The sequence below is a fragment of the Carcharhinus amblyrhynchos genome, chromosome 11 (assembly GCF_965287045.1).
Source record: "Carcharhinus amblyrhynchos chromosome 11, sCarAmb.v2.hapA, whole genome shotgun sequence".
In the NCBI taxonomy this organism is placed as follows: domain Eukaryota; kingdom Metazoa; phylum Chordata; class Chondrichthyes; order Carcharhiniformes; family Carcharhinidae; genus Carcharhinus; species Carcharhinus amblyrhynchos.
Genome location: NC_137334.1, coordinates 96,811,547 through 96,829,871, shown reverse-complemented (window position 1 = coordinate 96,829,871; position 18,325 = coordinate 96,811,547). Strand labels below are relative to the sequence as shown.

Genomic DNA, 18,325 nt, shown 5'->3' with positions numbered 1-18,325 from the left:
CTTGCACGTAATGTACCTAATTGAGTTTCGCATTCAATTCATCATAACCAGCACCATAATCTGCTTGCAGAGTATTGTTTATTCACTTCCACCTAGCCTGTTAGTCTCCAAAACACACAAGAATGCTTCTTTCCCTACTTCTTGATTAATTTCTTCTTTCCATGTGGCTATCAGCATGCGTCCATAGTCTCATTGCCAGTTTTTGTTGTGTATTGGAGACATGATACATAATTTTTAACAGAAATCTTTCCTAACAAAGCTTTATTAATGGTGTGTGATCTCTTCCACAGCTGCTTCTACTCACTGTTTCCCACGGTAGGTCTTTTACATAATTTCCGGTGCATACACTAACACAGCATGGCGCTATTGAGCCAGTAGGAATAAATACAAGCACATAACAGACTCAATCTCACCTCACATAACAATCTCTTGCCATCCCAGGAATTAGTCTGGTGAACCCTTGCTGCACTCTATGGTAAGTGTATCTTCTCTTGGCTAAGGAGACTAAAACTGCACACAATACTCCAGATGCGGTTTCACCAAGGTTCTGTACAGCTGCAGTAAGCCATCCTTGCTCTGGTACACAAATCCTCTCGCAATGAAGCCAACATACCATTTGCCTTCCTAATTGCTTGCTGCACTTGCATGCTTGCTTTCTATTGCTGGTGTACAAAAACACCAAGGTCCCTCCCTACAAAGATTCCCAATCTATTTCCACTAAAATAGCACTCTGCCATTATGTTTTCCCTACTAAAGTAGGTAAATTCATACTTACCCACATTACACAGCACGTCATGTATTTATCCACTCACTCAAACATGTCTAAATCACCTTGAAGCCTCTTAACATCCTCCTCACCACTTATTCCCACCAAGTTTCGTATCAAACTTGGAACATTTAAGTTATAAAGAGAGTTTGGATAGGCTTGAAGCAGAGACAGATGAGGGGCAACCTGATTGTGTTCGACACAGGCAGCGTGGATAGGCAGCAGCTATTCTCCTTAGTTGAAGGGTCAGTTACAAGGGGAAATTAAATGTGAGGGGTGGGAGATTTGGGGAAAAATAGTTTTAACTAGAGGGTGGCGATAGTCTGGAATGCACTCCCCGGGGAAGTGGTAGAGGCAGGATGCCTTTAAAAAGTACCTGGATGAGTATGTGTTAACATTCAAGGCCATGGGCCAAGTGCTAGCAAGTGGGATTAGGTGGACAGGTCAGGACCTTTCCTGCATTGGTGCAGACTCGATGGGCCAAAGAGCTTCTTCTGCACTGTAGTATTCTGTGATTACACCTGAATTCCAATCCAAATCACTGATGTACATTGTGAATAGCTGGGGCCCAGGCAATGATCCCTGTGGGACCCCACTAGTCACTGCTGTCACTTTGAAAAAGATCAGTTTGTTCCAACCCTCCATTTCCTGTCAGGTATCCAATTCTCAAACTATGCTGATATACTACTTCCAACCTCATGTGCTTTACTTGCACATCAACCTCCAGTGGGACTTTATCAAAAGCATTCTGAAAATCCAAATACATCACATCCACTGATTCATCTTTTATCTACTTTGCTAGTTACATCCTCAAAAAACTCCAGCAGGTTTGTCAAAGATGATTCCCTTTCATAAATCCATGCTGGCTTTCCTGTTGATCTTTTCTAAGTGTCCTGTTAGCACGTCCTTTATAATAGACTTTAGCATTTCCCTACTATTGATGTTAGGCTAACCAGTCTGAAATTTTGAGTTTTCTCACTGTCTCCTATTTTGAATCATGGACTTACACTCCAATCTGCTGGGACTGTTCCAGAATTTTAGAAGATACCCACCACCACATCTACTTTTTCCATGGCCACCTTAGAACCCCTAGGCCCTGGGGATTTATCAGCTTTCAGTCCCATTAATTTCTGCAGCACTTTTTTTCTAGCATTAATTTCTTTCAATTCCTCCTTTTCGCTCAACAGTTGCTTCTCTAGCATTTCTGGGAAGCTGTGTCTTTTTCTGATTGAGAATGCATAGCTTTACTTGGTAGAGAACTCCAAAGATTCACAATTCTCAACGGCCAACTCCTTTCCAAAACTCTGCCTGTGCTCTGGGCTCTCTGGGACAGTCACTCAGTGTCTACCCTGTCACGTCCCCTAAAAATGTTATACATCTCAATGAGATCTCACCTCACCCTTCTATACTGCTGGGAACATAAGACCATTGAATGCAATATCTCCAAGTTTGCAGATGACACTCAGTTTGGTGGCAGTGCGTGCTCTGAGAAAGACAATTGGAATACTGTGTACCGTTCTCCTCATCCTATTATAGAAAGGATATCATTAAACCAGAAAGAGTGCAGAAAAGACTTACTAGGATTGTACTGGGACTCGATGGCTTGAGTTAAAAGAAATAAAGAAGAGTATTAAATTAAAAGCTGATGCGTTCAGAGTGGCTAAAAGTAGTGGGCGATTAGAAGACTGGGAAAAATTTAAAAAGCAACAAAGAATGACTAAGGTGATAAAGAAAGGAAAGATAGACTATGAAGCCAAACTAGCACTAAATATAAAAAAGGACAGTAAAAGTTTTTACAAATATATAAAGAGGAGGAGGCTGGCTAGAGTGAATTTTGGACCCTTAGAGGATGAGAGGGGGGGATTTAGTGGTGGGAGACGAGGAAATGGCTGAGGCTTTAAATAAGTTTTTTGCCTCGGTCTTCACGGAGGAGGACACGAATAGTTTGCCGGATCTTAAAGATAGAAGGATGGTAGGAGTTGAGGGCCTGAATGCGATTATGTCACTAGAGAGGTAGTGCCTGATAGACTAATGGGACTGAAGGTGGACAAGTCCCCAGGACCAGATGGAATGCATCCCAGGGTTCTGAAAGAAATGGCAGAGGTGATAGTGGATGCCTTAGTAATTATTTATCAAAATTCGCTGGATTCCGGGGAAGTGCCAGAAGATTGGAAAACGGCTAATGTTACGCTGCTGTTTAAAAAAAGGTAGCGGACAAAAGGCAGGGAATTATAGGCCGGTTAGTTTAACATCTGTAGTTGGAAAAATGCTTGAATCCGTCATCAAAGAAATAGCGAGGCACCTAGAAAAGAATGGTTTGATCGAGCAGGCACAGCATGGATTCGTTAAGTGGAAGTCACGTTTGACAAATTTATTGGATTTCTATGAGGATGTGACTAGTGTGGTAGACAGAGGGGAACCGGTGGATGTGGTGTTTTTAGTTTTCCAAAAGGAGTTTGATAAGGTGCCTCACAAAAGGTTGCTGCAGAAGGTTAGGGTGCATGGAGTTGGGGGTAAGGTGTTAGCGTGGATAGAAGATTGGCTGTCTAATAGGAAGCAGAGAGTTGGTATCAATGGGTGCTATTCTGATTGGCGGTTGGTGACTAGTCGAGTGCCGCAGGGATCGGTGCTGGGGCCACAGCTATTTACCGTTTATATAGACGATCTGGAGGAGGGGGCTGAGTGTAGGGTGACGAAATTTGCTGATGACACGAAGATGAGTGGAAAAGCAAATTGCGTGGAGGGTGTGGAAAGTCTGCAGAGGGATCTGGATAAGCTAAGCGAGTGGGCGAGGACCTGGCAGATAGAGTATAATGTTGGCAAATGTGAGGTATCCACCTTGGCAGAATAGTAGGAGGGATTATTATTTAAAAGGCGAAAAGCTGCAGCATGCTACAGTGCAGAGGAACCTGGGGGTCCTTCCGCACAAGTCGCAAAAACCTAGTCTGCAGGTGATCAAAAAGGAATGTTGGCCTTTATAGCGAGGGGGATATAAAAGTAGGGAGGTCTTGCTGCAACTGTACAAGGTACTGGTGAGGCCACAGCTGGAGTACTGTGTGCAGTTTTGGTCCCCGCATTTGCAAAAGGATATATTGGCCTTGGAGGGAGTGCAGAGGAGGTTCACTAGGCTGATACCGGAGATGAGGGGGTTGGACTATGAAGAGAGACTAAATAAACTGGGTCTGTACTCAGAGTTTAGAAGGATGAGGGGGGATCTTATACAGACGTATAACGAAGGGGATGGATAGGGTAGAGGTAGAGAGATTCTTCCTGCTTAGAAAGGATAGCAGGACTAGAGGGCACAGCCTCAAGATAAGGGGGGACAGTTTAGATTGAAGTTGAGGAGGAACTTCTTCACTCAAAGGGTGGTGAATCTCTGGAATTCTCTGCCTGTTGAAGTGGTGGAGGCTACCTCGCTGAATATATTTAAGTCACGGGTAGATAGGTTTCTGATAGGGGAATTAAGGGTTATGGGGAGAGAGCTGGAAAGTGGAACTGATCCACTTCAGATCAGCCATGATCTTATTGAATGGCGGGGCAGGCTCGAAGGGCTAGATGGCCTACTCCTGCTCCTATTTCTTATGTTATGTTAAAGGAGAGGCTGGATAGACTGGGACTTTTCTCCTCTGAAGCATAGGAGGCTTAGGGCTGATTTTATAGAGATCTATAATAATGAGGAGCACAGCTCAGCTTGATAGTCAATATCTTTTCCCAAAAGTAGTGGAATCTAAAACTAGAGGGATAGGTTTAAGGTGAGAGAGGGGAGAGATACAAGACAGTCCTGAGGCACAATTGTTTCCACTCAAAGGGTGTGGAGCGTCTGGAACAAGCTGCCAGAGGTAGGAATAGAGATGAGTATAATTTTGTCTTTTAAAAAGCGTTTAGACAATTACATGAATGAGATGGATATAGAGGGATATGGGCCAAATGCAGGCAATTGCTTAGGGGTTAAAAACAGGCAGCATGGAAAAGTTGGATTGAAGTGCCTGTTTCCATGCTGTAAACCTCTATGACACCAAGAGGTTGCATGGTGACTTGGACAGTCTAGCTGAGTGGGCAAATACAATATATTGTGGATAAACGTGAGGTTTTTCACAACAGTGGCAGAAACAGGAAAGAAAGCTATCTGAATGGTGGCAGTTTAGGAAAAGGGGAAGCGCAAGTGACCTGGGTAAGTCGCTGAAGGTTAGCACGCAAGTACAGCAGGCAGCGAGGAAAGTTAACGGCATACTGGCCTTTATAGCAAGAGGATTTGAGTATAGGAGTAATGATGTCTTGCTACGGCTATACAGGGCCTTGGTGAGGCCATACCTTGAGTATTGTGTGTAGTTTTGGTCCCCTAGTCTGAGGAAGAACATGCTTGCTATTGAGGGAGTCCAGACTGATTCCTGGAATGGCAGCACTGACATAGAAGAAAGACTGGATCGACTGGGCTTGTACTCACTGGAATTTAGAAGAATGACGGGGTGGGGGGGTGCTTTTCATAGAAACATACAAAATCCTGATGGGACTGGACAGGCTAGATGCAGGAAGAATGTTCCCAATGTTGGGGAAATGCAGAAATAGGGGTCACAGTCTAAGAATAAGGGGTAAGCCATTCAGGACTGAAATGGAGGAAGAACTTCTTCACTCAGAGTGGTGAACAGAAAGCTGTTGGAGCCAGTTTGTTTGATGTGTTCAAGAGGGAGCTGGACATGGCCTTCATGCCTGAAGAGATCAAGGGGTCTCAAGAAAAAGCAGAAGTGGGATATTGAAAGTGCATGATCCACTAGGATCATATTGAATGGTAGCGTAGACTTGGAGGACTAAATGACCTGCCCTGCACCTACTTTCTATGCTTCAATTCCATTCACTAAAAGCTAAACACTGCCGCTGCTGGAAATCTGAAATCGAAACAGAAACTGCTGGTAAACGCCAGCAGGTCTGGCAGCATCTGTAAAGAAAGGAACAGTTAACTTCAAGTCTGCTGAAGTTATTTGGACTAATAACATGAACTGTTTCTGTTGCCAGACCAGCTGAGTTTCCCAACATTTTGTTTTTATTTCACCATGCCATTCAATCTGTCCTCATCAACCTAATGAACTTATATTTATAATAGGGCTTTTAACATGGTACATGTCCCAGGGTGCTTCATAGGAACCATATAAAGCAAAATCTGATACTCAAAGGAGATATTAGGTCAGGTAGCCAAAAGCTTGGTTAAAGAGGTAGATTTGAAGGAAGGGATATGCACAGATTTAAGGGAGACATTCTAGAGTTTAGGGCACAGCCACCTGAAGATATGACTGTCAGTGATTGAGTAATTAAAATCAACGATCTTCGTGACACCAGAATTGGAGAATTTTGTTGCAGCCCATTAAAATAAAACACAACAGTTGTTGAGTGAGGAAACTCAAACGACAGATTTCTCCAGTCACTTCATAACTCATCCCTGCAACCATTCTAGTAAATCACACCTGCACATTCTAAAACCCTAAATTTACTGCCCACAATTAAGGACCCCATGCCCCGGGACATACTCTTTCGCCGCCTTCTGTTGGGAAAAAAGATACAAAAGTCAGAGGTCACATACTAACCGACTCAAGAACAGCTTCTTCCCTGCTGCTTGTCAGACTTTTGAATGGACTTACCTTGCATTAAGTTGATCTTTCTCTACACCCTAGCCATGACTGCAACACTACATTCTGCACTCTCGTTTCTTTCCTTATGAACAGCATGCTTTGTCTGTATAGCACGCAAGAAACAATACTTTTCACGGTATGTTAATACATGTGACAATAATAAATCAAAATCAAATCAGGATTAAACATAATACTCCAGCTGGGGCCTAGTGATTTATAAATTTTCAACACAACTTCCTTTCTATTAATAAACCCAAGTTCTTATCTGCTTTTTAAACACCCCTTTCAACTTATCCTGACTATTTAATGATGTGTGCAGACTCCCCCAACACTTTTCCAGCACCTCTTTAAAATTGCACCATTTAGTTTATATTACCCCACATCATTCTTATTAAAATTTATCACTGCACATTTATCCACTTGTAATTTGATCTACCATGTCTGCCTATCTCACCGTTCTGTTACCATCCTCCTCACTTTTCTACTAGTTTCATCTACAAGCTTTGAAATTTGAACGTCTTGTCTACCTGGTCATTAACATGCAACAAAAAGAGTAGTCACAGTACTAATCTCTGGAGATCACCACCATATACCACGCTTTGTCCAAACAACAACCATACACAACTGTCATTCAGTTCTTTTCTATCTGTGCTATCACTACCCCTTTAATCCCTTGACTTTTGCAAACAGGCCTATTATATGTGCAATATCAAACACCTTCTGAAAATCCATTTACAAAAAAAAAACCATGCTATCTTAACCAATTCTGTTAATTCAAAGAATTCAATTTAATCAAACAATTTGCCCTTAAAATCCATGCCAAGATGTAGTTTTTAAAACTAAGAGGTCATGCTTTGTACATCACTGGTTAGGTCCCAGATGGAGGAATGTGTACGCTTTCAGGCACCACACTTCAGGAAATGTGTACAGGCCTTGAGCACAGAAGATTCACCAGGATCGATCCAAAAATCAAGGAATTCACTCAGCAAAAGCTCGGAATATTCTCTCAGGAACACAGCAAATTAGGAACAGATCCAAATGTAGATTTTCAAAACGATGGGGATGAGTGGGTCAAGAAAAATTACTCACTCTGGCTAGTGGAAAATACATTAAGAAGTCACACAACACCACGTGAAAGTTCAACAGGTTTATTTGGTAGCAAATGCCACTGGCTTTCAGAGCTTTGCCCTTCGTCAGGTGAGTGGGGAGTTCTGATCACAAACAGGACATATAAAGGCACACATTCAATTTACAGAATACTGATTAGAATGCAGTCTTTACAGCTGATCAAGTCTTAACGGTGCAGACAATGTGAGCGGAGGTAGCATTAAGCACAGGTTAAAGAGATGTGTGTTGTCTCTAGACAGGACAGTAAGTGAGATGTTCCAAGCCCAGGCAAGTCATGGGGGTTACAAATAGTGTGACATGAACCCAAGATCCCGGTTGAGGCCATTCTTGTGTGCTAAACTTGGCTATTGGTCTCTGCTCAGCCATATGTCGTGAAGGCCGCCTTAGAGAACGTTTACACGAAGATCAGAGGCCGAGTGCCCGTGACCGCTGAAGTGTTCGCCAACAGGAAGAGAATACCCTTGCCTGCTGATTGTCGAGCAGTGTTTATTCATCCGTTGTCGCAGCGTCTGCATGGTCCGCCCAACGTACCATGCCTCGGGACATCCTTTCCTGCAGCGTACCAGGCAGACAACGTTGGCCGAGTTGCAAGAGTATGTACTGTGTACCTGGTGGATGATCGGACACGCGTCCTTTGTTTGAATAGAGGGGAGTATGGTAGGATGAGAGAAGAATTGGCGAATGTGGACTGGGGGAGCGCGTTGGAAGGTAGGTCTGCTGAGGAGCAGTGGAGGATCTTTAAGGAGATCTTTCTTGGTGCTCAGCAGAAATTTATTCCGATGGTCAAAAAGGACAGTAGGAGGAGAGGTAATAAGCCGTGGATAACAAAGGAGGTGAAGGAAAGTGTTAAATTAAAAGCGGAGGAATTTAGAGTAGCTAAGAGCAGTGGGCGAGAAGAGGATTGGGAAAGGTTTAAATGTCAACAAAGATTGACAAAGAAGTTGATAAAGGAGGGTAGGAGAAGCTATGAAGCTGGGCTAGCGCTTAATATAAAAAAGGATAGCAAGAGTTTTTATAAATATATAAAAAGGAAGAGGCTGGCTAGGGTGAACGTTGGTCCTTTAGAGGATGAGAAAGGGGAGCTAGTGGTAGGGGATGGGGATATGGCTAAGGTATTGAATAACTTTTTTGTTTCTGTCTTCACGGAGGAGGACGTGAATAATTTGCCGGGTGTTAGCGATGGAAAGGTGGTAGGACTGGAGGGTCTTAATGACATTACTGTTACTAGAGAGGCGGTGCTCGACAGACTGGAGGGGCTGATTGTGGACAAGTCCCCAGGACCGGATGGAATGCATCCGAGGGTTCTGAAAGAAATGGCGGAGGTTATAGTGGATGCCTTGGTGGTTATTTTCCAGACGTCGCTGGATTCCGGGGAAGTGCCGGAAGATTGGAAAACGGCTAATGTTACGCCGTTGTTTAAGAAGGGTGCCAGGCAAAAGGCGGGGAATTATAGGCCGGTTAGTTTAACGTCTGTGGTAGGTAAAATGTTGGAATCCGTCATTAAGGAGGAAATTGCGAGGCATCTTGAAGGGAATTGCTTGATAGGGCAGACGCAACACGGTTTCATTAAAGGGAAGTCGTGTCTGACAAATTTACTGGAGTTCTATGAGGATGTGTCTAGGGCAGTGGATAGAGGAGAGCCGGTGGATGTGGTCTTTCTGGATTTTCAGAAGGCGTTTGACAAGGTACCTCACAAGAGGTTATTGCAGAAGGTCAGGGGACATGGAGTTGGGGGTAGGGTGTTAGCGTGGATAGAGGATTGGTTGTCAAATAGGAGGCAGAGAGTGGGGGTCAATGGGTGCTATTCGGATTGGCGGTTGGTGACTAGTGGGGTGCCCCAGGGGTCGGTGCTGGGGCCTCAGCTATTTACCATTTATATAGATGATCTGGAGGAGGGAACCGAGTGCAGGGTGTCGAAATTTGCTGATGACACCAAGATTGGGGGAAAGGCAAATTGTGCGGAGGGTGTGGAGAGTCTGCAGAAGGATCTAGATAGGCTGGGTGAATGGGCCAGGAAATGGCAAATGGAATTTAATGTTGGCAAGTGTGAGGTGGTCCACTTTGGTAGGAAGAATGGTAGGAAGGACTATTACTTACGTGGCGAAAAACTGCAGCAGGCGACGGTGCAGAGGGACCTCGGGGTCCTTGTGCATGAGTCGCAAAAACCCAGCTTGCAGGTGCAGCAGGTGGTCAGGAAGGCGAATGGGATGCTGGCCTTCATAGTGAGGGGGATTGAATATAAAAGTAGGGAGGTCTTGCTGCAGCTGTATAGGGCATTGGTGAGGCCGCAGCTGGAGTACTGTGTGCAGTTTTGGGCGCCGCACCTGCGCAAGGATATTTTGGCCTTGGAGGGAGTGCAGAGGAGGTTTACTAGGCTGATACCGGAGTTGAGGGGGCTGAGCTATGAGGAGAGGCTGAATAAACTAGGCTTGTACTCGTTAGAGTTTAGAAGAATGAGGGGAGATCTCATTGAGACGTATAAGATGATGAATGGGATGGATAGGATAGAGGTGGAGAGACTCTTCCCGCTCAAAAAAGACAGTAGGACTAGGGGGCACAGCCTCAAGATAAAGGGGAGGCGGTTTAGAACGGAGTTGAGGAGGAACTTCTTCACTCAAAGGGTGGTGAATCTCTGGAATTCTCTGCCCGTTGAAGTGGTGGAGGCTGCCTCGCTCAATATTTTTAAGAAGCAGGTTGATGGGTTCTTGATAAGAGAGGGGATTAAGGGTTATGGGGAGAGGGCGGGAAAGTGGAACTGAGCCACGACAGATCAGCCATGATCTTATTGAATGGCGGGGCAGGCTCGAAGGGCTAGATGGCCTACTCCTGCTCCTATTTCTTATGTTCTTATGATATTCTCACGTGAGATGATGGCATCTGTGTCGATGATCCTGCACATCTTGCAGAGGTCGTGTGATGTCGTGGTCACCGTTCCCCTGAAGGCTGGGTAGTTTGCTGAAGATAGTGGTCTGTTTGAGGTTGTGCAGTTGTTTGAAGGCAAGAAGGGGAGGTGTGGGGATGGCCCTGACAAGATGTTCATCTTCATCAATGATATGTTGAAGACTCCGGAGAAGATGTCGTAGCTTCTCTACCTGATACGCTGCAGGAAAGGATGTCCTGAGGCATGGTACATTGGGGAGACCATGCAGACGCTACAACAACAAACGAATGAACACTGCTTGACAATCACCAGGCAAGGCTGTTCTGTTCCTGTTGGGGAATACTTCAATAATCACGGGCATTCGGCCTCTGATCTCCAGTTAAACGTTCTCCAAGGCAGCCTTCACAAAATATGACAGCGCAGAGTTGCTCAGCAAAAACTGATAGCCAAGTTCTGCACATGAGGACGGCCTCAACTGGGATCTTAGGTTCATGTCACACTATCTGTAACCCCCATGACTTGCTTGGGCTTGCAACATCTCACTGTCCTGCCTGGAGACAATACACATTTCTTTAACCTATGCTTAATGCTATCTCTGCTCACATTGTCTGCACCTTTAAGACTTGATTAGCTATAAAGGCTCGCATTCTAATCAGGATTCAGTAAACTGCGTGTGTGTGCCTGTATATGTCTTGTTTCTGATCAGAACTCCCCACTCACCTGACGAAGGGGCAAAGCCCCGAAAGCTAGTGGCATTTGCTACCAAATAAACCTGTTGGACTTTAACCTGGTGTTGAGAGACTTCTTACTGTGTTTATCCCAGTCTAACGTCAGCATCTCTATATCATACTGGAAAATAACCAGACGTGACATATTCAAAATTACTGGGCAAGGTTCTGGAAGGAAGATAAGGAGAATGTTTTCACTCAATTGTTGGGACCTGATCACTTGACTAGAAAAAGCGAATTAAGCTGATTTAACTAACTTTAAAATGGCATGAGGCATTAATCTAGTCCCAGATTATTGTCTCTAAAAGTTACCCAACCGCTGACATGGGGTTGCTGGGTTTATCCCTTTTCATAGGGCTTTAACATCCTCAATCTCCCACCACCACCCTCATAACTAATAAGGGTTTGAAGATTGTGACCAGGGTTCCCACCCTTACTTCACTCAAAAGATGAGAACAATAGAAAATATACATTATTGAAATTTTTTTAAAAAAATCAGAATGACTGAGCACTTAAATTATTTTAAGCGAATAGAGAAGACAATATAGATAGATCCAAAGATAGAATCCATGGAATCCTACAGCGCAGGAGGCCGCCATTCGGTCCACAGTCTGCAGCATAAGACACAGGAGCAGAATAAGGCCACTCGGCCCATCGGGTCTGCTCCGCCATTCGATAATGGCTATTTTTTCTCATCCCCATAACCCCTGCTCCCCTTATCAATCAAGAACTTATCTATCTCTGTCTTAAAGACATTTAATGACCTGGCCCCCACAGCCTTCTGTGGCAAAGAGTTCCACAGTTTCACAACTCTCCGGCTGAGGAAATTCCTCTTCATCTCTAGCATGGCCAATCCACCCAAGATACATAGGTTAGGTTGACTGACCATGATAAATTGCCCCCTAGTGTCAGAGAGGTTAGCAAGATAAATATATGGGGATAGAACCTGGATGGGATTGTCGTCGGTGCAGGCCTGAATGGCCGCTTTCTGCACTGTAGGGATTCTATGATTCTAGGTCACGTGCACTGAACCTAATTGGAATATTTGAAGAGCTAAAGTGGAAAATGTCAGATTGAATTTACATAAGTTTTTTTTAACAGCAATGAAGTACTTTAAATTGCAGTCACTGTAGTTCTGCACAAAACACTGCAGTCAATTTGCACACATTAAGCTTCCATTAACAACAATATGAAAATAGTCAGGCAATCTTTTTAGTGACATTAACTGAGGAAGATGCAGAGTAAACATAACTAGGAATTGACCATTTTGCCCCTCAGGCCAGCAATGCCATTCAATAAGTTCTTGGCTGTTCTTTTCACAGACTCAGCTCCACTTACCCACTGCGCACCATAACCCTTAATTCCTTTAGCATTCAAAAATCTATTCATCTCTGCCTTAAAAACATTCAACAAGATAGCCTCAACTGCTTCATTGGGCAGGGAGTTCCAAGCTTCGCAACCCTTTAGATGAAATTGTTCCTCCTCAACTCAACTCCTAAATCTGCTCCCCCTTATTTTGAGGCAATGCTCTCAGGTCTGGTTTCACCCTCCAATGGAAACAACCTCCCCGCTTCTATCCTATCTATTGCCTTCATAATTTTATATGCTTCTGTAACATCACCTCTCATTCTTCTAAATTCCTATGACTATAGCCCAGTCTACTCAGCCTCACATCTTAAGCCAACCCTCTCAACTCCAGAATCAACTTAGTGAATTTCCTCTGCACCCCCTCCAATGCCAATATATCCTTTCTCAAGTAAGAAGACCAAAACTGCACACAGTACTCCAGGTGTGGCCTCAACAGCACCTTATCCAGCTGCAACATAATCTCGCTGTTTTTAAACTCTATTCCTCTAGCAAAGGACAAAATTTTATTTGCTTTCTTAAGTACCTGCTGCACCTGCAAATCAACTCCTTGAGATTCCTGCACAAGGACACCCAGGTCCCTCTGCACAGCACATGCTGCAATTTTTTAACCATTTAAATAATATTAAGAAGTTCCCTGTTCTACAATGCAATGCCCGCGGCTGTTCACATCCACCCGAGAGGCTCCGTGGGCCTCAGAAAGATAGTCTCACTGACAGTGAAAGACAGCTCGATCTTTACCAGAAGAGGCCGCTGAGGCCCAGCAGCATCAGGCCGCTCTGTAGCGGCCGCTCCCACACCAACAGGCTCTGTAAATATATCAGTGCCGGCTCACACCGACACAGCAGCCGCCTCAGCCTCTCCTCAGCTCGCTGGAGATCAGCACCGTCCCCGGGGCCGCCATCAACCGGAGCCGGACCAAACCCCAGCTCCCCATCCGGCCTGGGTGCCACTACGCTCGGCGCCGTACCCGCTGCTCCCGTTCCCTCTCCCCCCGCTCCTGGTCCGGTTACCCCGGGCCCCGCTCCACTGGGCGATCCGTCTCCCCCCGGCCCCGGAGCCAGGAAATCTCCCTCAGCCGCCGCCATCTTGTATTGTTGTTGCTAATGCGTCACCGCCCGGAACTGACGTAATCATAACGATCCCAGTTCCGGTTGGGTAAAAGGAACTGCCTCGCGAAGCCATGGCAACAGGTTCCGTCCCTAAGCCTAAACGGTACCCCATTCCCAAACCCCGCCCCTAGACACAAACCCCGCCTCTAGCTTCAAGCCCCGCCCCCGACAGCAAGAAAGAAGTCTGACAACACCAGGTTTAAGTCCAACCGATTTCCGTGCCCAACGGTGCCTTATAGACCCCGATAATCACATTTTGATTTGACGTGTCTTAAGTTTCCTTTGTACCTTTTGTTTCTGTTCAGGCCGTTCCCCCTCCTTTTGGGGAGCTGCCCCCTTTTTCTTTGTCCGAACGTAATTTAAGTTAGTTTACTTGTTTGACCCGAAAGACCGACCCGAAAGATCAAGTCCAACCGATTTATTTGATAGTAAACTCGCAAGCTTTCGGAGTTTGCCCCTTCGTCAGGTGAACCTTAGGTGTTTACCCCAGTCCAACACCGACATCTTCATATCATTGCCTTACAGCAAGCCCCACGCTAACCCCAACCCCTCCCCTAACTCCAAGCCCCACTCCAAGACTAAGTCCTGTCCCTAACTCCAAACCTCGCCTCTATCTCGGCTGCCATTTTGCTCCATCCCTTGTGTTTTGATGCCGGCCCCAGTTTGGCTTTCTATTGACCCGACCCCAGCCAGGACCGCTATTGGCCCGACCCCAGTCTGGGTCTCTATTAGCTCCTGAAGTGATCCAAGCTGGGAATCGAACCTGGGGAACCCTGGCGCTGTGAGGCAGTTGTGCTAACCACTGTGCCATCATGATGCCCTTAGCACCCTCCCATCTCTGCCCAGTTCCTGAACACAGCCACCGCTCAGCGTGTTGCCTGACTTTATCCTTTCATTGTCCATTTGTCCTGTATGCCCCCACTTGCCCTTTGACCCAGGCAGTGCTGAGGGTAGCTGCTTGCTTTCGACCAATTACCCTGGTATCTGCGCAAACCAATCACTATCCAGCCCAGCCCCTGGGAGAGGGGCTAGTCTCCAATTTCTCTCTGTCAGGTCGGGGGTTATTTGTGGCTCCTGGGAATCTATGACGAGGTCTCTGGTGGGGATCTGGGTACGTTTGGCAGGCCTGATTGGGGGTTGGGGGTATGGTGATCTGGTGGTGGGCCAGGATCAGGGAATGGGGCTTCCAGTTTCAGGATTGAATCAGGCTGCTGAGTAAGTCTATCAGAGAATGGAGTTGGCGGAGATCTTTGTGTCCGGGCATTAGAGAGCAGCATACTGTGAGGCTGGGGTGGAGGGCGCAAGCTGGAAGTAAAGTATTTTTTGTGTGGAATGTTGCAAGGGACATAGTTTTATATTTGGGCAACTCTTTGGCCATTCTTGACCCTGTTGACATTGTCCATGCTGCTGTTCTGAAGCCCCTCCCAAAACTGACCCCTTGCTTCTCAGCCCTGCTACTTTTGTTCATTCAGACCCATTGATTTTACTTAGCAAATGCAAATCCCCAAAGCCAAGCATTCACCAGCTGAGTGCGTAGAGAGGACATGTTTCGGTAATGTGCAGCACTGGGTGTTTCTATCTACATGTATAACATTTCGATTTGATTCGCTTTGATTTATTATTGTCACAAGTATTAACATACAGTGAAAAATAGTGGATAGTCATATGGATAACATTGGAATAGTTTAGGTTAGAGGGTCATTAGATTGGTTCCACTGGTCAGTGCAACATCGAGGGCCGAAGGGCCTGTACTGCGCTGTAATGTTCTATGTTCTAAATATTGTTTCTTGCTGGCTACACAGACAAAGCATACTGTTCATAGAGAAGGAAATGAGAGAGTGCAGAATGTAATGTTACAGTCATAGCTAGGGTGTAGAGAAAGATCAACTTAATGCGAGGTAGGTCCATTCAAAAGTCTTACAGCAGTAGGAATGAAGCTGTTCTCAAGTCGGTTGGTACGTGACCTCAGACTTTTGTATCTTTTTCCTGATGAAAGAAGGTGGAAGAGAGAATGTACTGGGTGCATGGGGTCCTTAATTATGCTGGCTACTTTTCCGAGGCTGCAGGAAGTGTAGACATAGTTGATTGATGGGAGACTGGTTTGTGTGATGAATTGGGCTACATCCACAACATTTTGTAGTTTCTTGGGGTCTTGGACAGAGCAGGAGCCGTACTAAGCTGTGATACAATCAGAAAGAATGGTTTCTATGGTGCATCTGTAAAAGTTGGTGAGAGTCGTAGCTGACATGCCAAATTTCCTTAGTCTTCTGAGAAAGTAGAGGCATGGTGGGCTTTCGTAACTATAGTGTCGGCCTGGGGGTCCAGGATAGGTTGTTGGTGATCTGAACACCTAAAATCTTGAAGCTCTCGATCATTTCTACTTCATCCCAAATGATATAGACAGGGGCATGTTTTCCTCTACACTTCCTGAAGTCGATAACAATCTCCTTCATTTTGCTGACATTGAGGGAGAGATTATTGTTCCCCAACCATTCAGCAGATTTTCTGTCTCATTCTTGTACTCTACCTCATCATTGTTTGAAATCTGTCCCACTACAGTGGTGTCATCAGCAAACATGAAAATCGAACTGGAGGGGAATTTGGCCACACAGTCATGGGTGTATAGAACATAGAACATTACAGCGCAGTACAGGCCCTTCGGCCCTCGATGTTGCACCGACCAGTGGAACCAATCCAATGATCCTCTAACTTAAACTATTCCAATGTTATCCATATGCCTATCCACAGACCATTTGAACGCCCTTAAAGTTGGTGAGTCCACAACTGCGGCAGGCAGGGCATTCCACGCCCTTACTATCCTCTGAGTAAAGAACTTACCTCTGACATCCATTCTATAATTACCACCCCTCAATTTAAAGCTATGTTCCCTCGTGTTAGCCATCACCATCCGAGGAAAAAGGCTCTCACTGTCCACACTATCTAACTCTCTGATCATCTTGTATGCCTCAATTAGGTCACCTCGTAACCTTCTTCTCGCCAATGAAAATAACCTCAAGTCCCTCAGCCTTTCCTCATAAGACCTTCCCACCATACCAAGCAACATCCTGGTAAACCTCCTCTGCACCCTTTTCAATGCCTCCACATCTTTCTTATAATGCGGCGAGCAGAACTGTACGCAATACTCCAAGTGCGGCCGCATCAGGGTTTTGTACAGTTGCGACATGACCTCACGGCTCCGAAATTCAATCCCTCTACCAATAAAAGCTAACACACTGTATGCCTTCTTAACAACCTTATCAACCTGGGTGCCAACTTTCAGGGATCTATGCACACGTACACCGAGATCTCTCTGCTCGTCAACAGTACCAAAAGTCCTTCCATTAGCCCTATATTCTGTACTCATGTTACTCTTACCAAAGTGAACCACCTCACACTTTTCTGCATTAAACTCCATTTGCTACCTCTCAGCCCAGCTCTGCAGCTTATCTAAGTCCCTCTGCAAACTGTAACATCCATCCTCACTGTCTACAACTCCTCCAACTTTGGTGTCATCAGCAAATTAACTAACCCATCCTTCTACACCCTCATCTAGGTCATTTATAAAAATGACAAACAGCAGTGGCCCCAAAACAGATCCTTGAGGTACACCACTTGTAACTGAACTCCAGGTTGAATATTTCCCATCAACCACCACCTTCTCTCTTCTATCAGCTAGCCAATTCCTGATCCAAACTGCTAAATCACCCTCAATCCCATGCATCTGCATTTTCTGCAGTAGCCAACCATGGGGAACCTTATCAAACGCTTTGCTAAAATCCACATACACCATGTCAACTGCCTTACCCTTATCCACCTCTTTGGTCACCTTTTCAAAAAACTCGATAAGGTTTGGGAGGCATGACCTACCCTTCACAAAACCGTGTTGACTTTCCCTAATCAATTTATTTCTCTCTAGATGATTATAAATCCTATCCCTTATAATTCTTTCAAAAACTTTGCCCACAACAGAAGTAAGGCTCACTGGTCTATAATTCCCAGGATGGTCTCTACTCCCCTTCTTGAACAAAGGGACAACATTTGCTATCCTCCAGTCTTCTGGCAATATACCTGTAGCCAATGACGACATGAACTTCAAAGCCAAAGGGTCTGCAATCTCCTCCCTAGCCTCCCAGAGAATCCTAGGATAAATCCCATCCCGCCCAGGGGACTTATCTATTTTCATACTCTCAAGAATTGCTAACACCTCCTCCTTATGTACCTCAATCTCGTCTAGTCTAAAAGCCTATATCTTAGTATTCTCCTCGACTACATTGGCTTTTTCTTGCATGAATACTGACGAAAAATATTCATTTAGTGCCTCATTTATAAGGAGTAAGGGGCTGAGAACGCAGCCTTGTGGGCCTGATCGTGGAGGAGGTGTTTCTTGCCCATCCTTACTGATTGTGGTCTGTGAGTTAGGAAGTTCAGGATCCAGTCGCAGAGGGAGGTTCCGAGGCCCAGGCCAGAGTTTGGAGATGAAGTTCGTGGGAATAACAGTGTTGAAGGCTGAGCTGTAGTCAATAAATAGGAGTTGGACATATGTGTCTTTGTTATCTAGGTGTTCCAGGGTTGAGTGCAAGGCCAGGGAGATGGCGTCTGCTGTGAACCTGTTGCGGGGGTCGGCAAACTGTAATGGATCCAGGTAGTCCGGGAGACTGGAATTGATTTGTGCTATGACTAACCTTTTGAAGCACTTCATAATAATGGATGTCAGAGCCACTGGA

The 18,325-nt window shown here is 45.3% G+C and overlaps 1 protein-coding gene across 1 annotated transcript in view; it reads right to left on the bottom strand.

Annotated features, from left to right (window-relative positions):
• Positions 1-13,370, bottom strand: part of retreg2 (reticulophagy regulator family member 2) — a 105,622-nt gene extending 92,252 nt beyond the window's left edge. Inside the window, exon 1 of the mRNA XM_080199649.1 lies at positions 13,231-13,370. Coding sequence (XP_080055775.1) covers positions 13,231-13,259 — 29 coding nt within the window. The 5' untranslated portion in view covers positions 13,260-13,370. The remainder of the gene's footprint in view (positions 1-13,230) is intronic.
• Between the last annotated feature and the right edge of the window lie 4,955 nt (positions 13,371-18,325).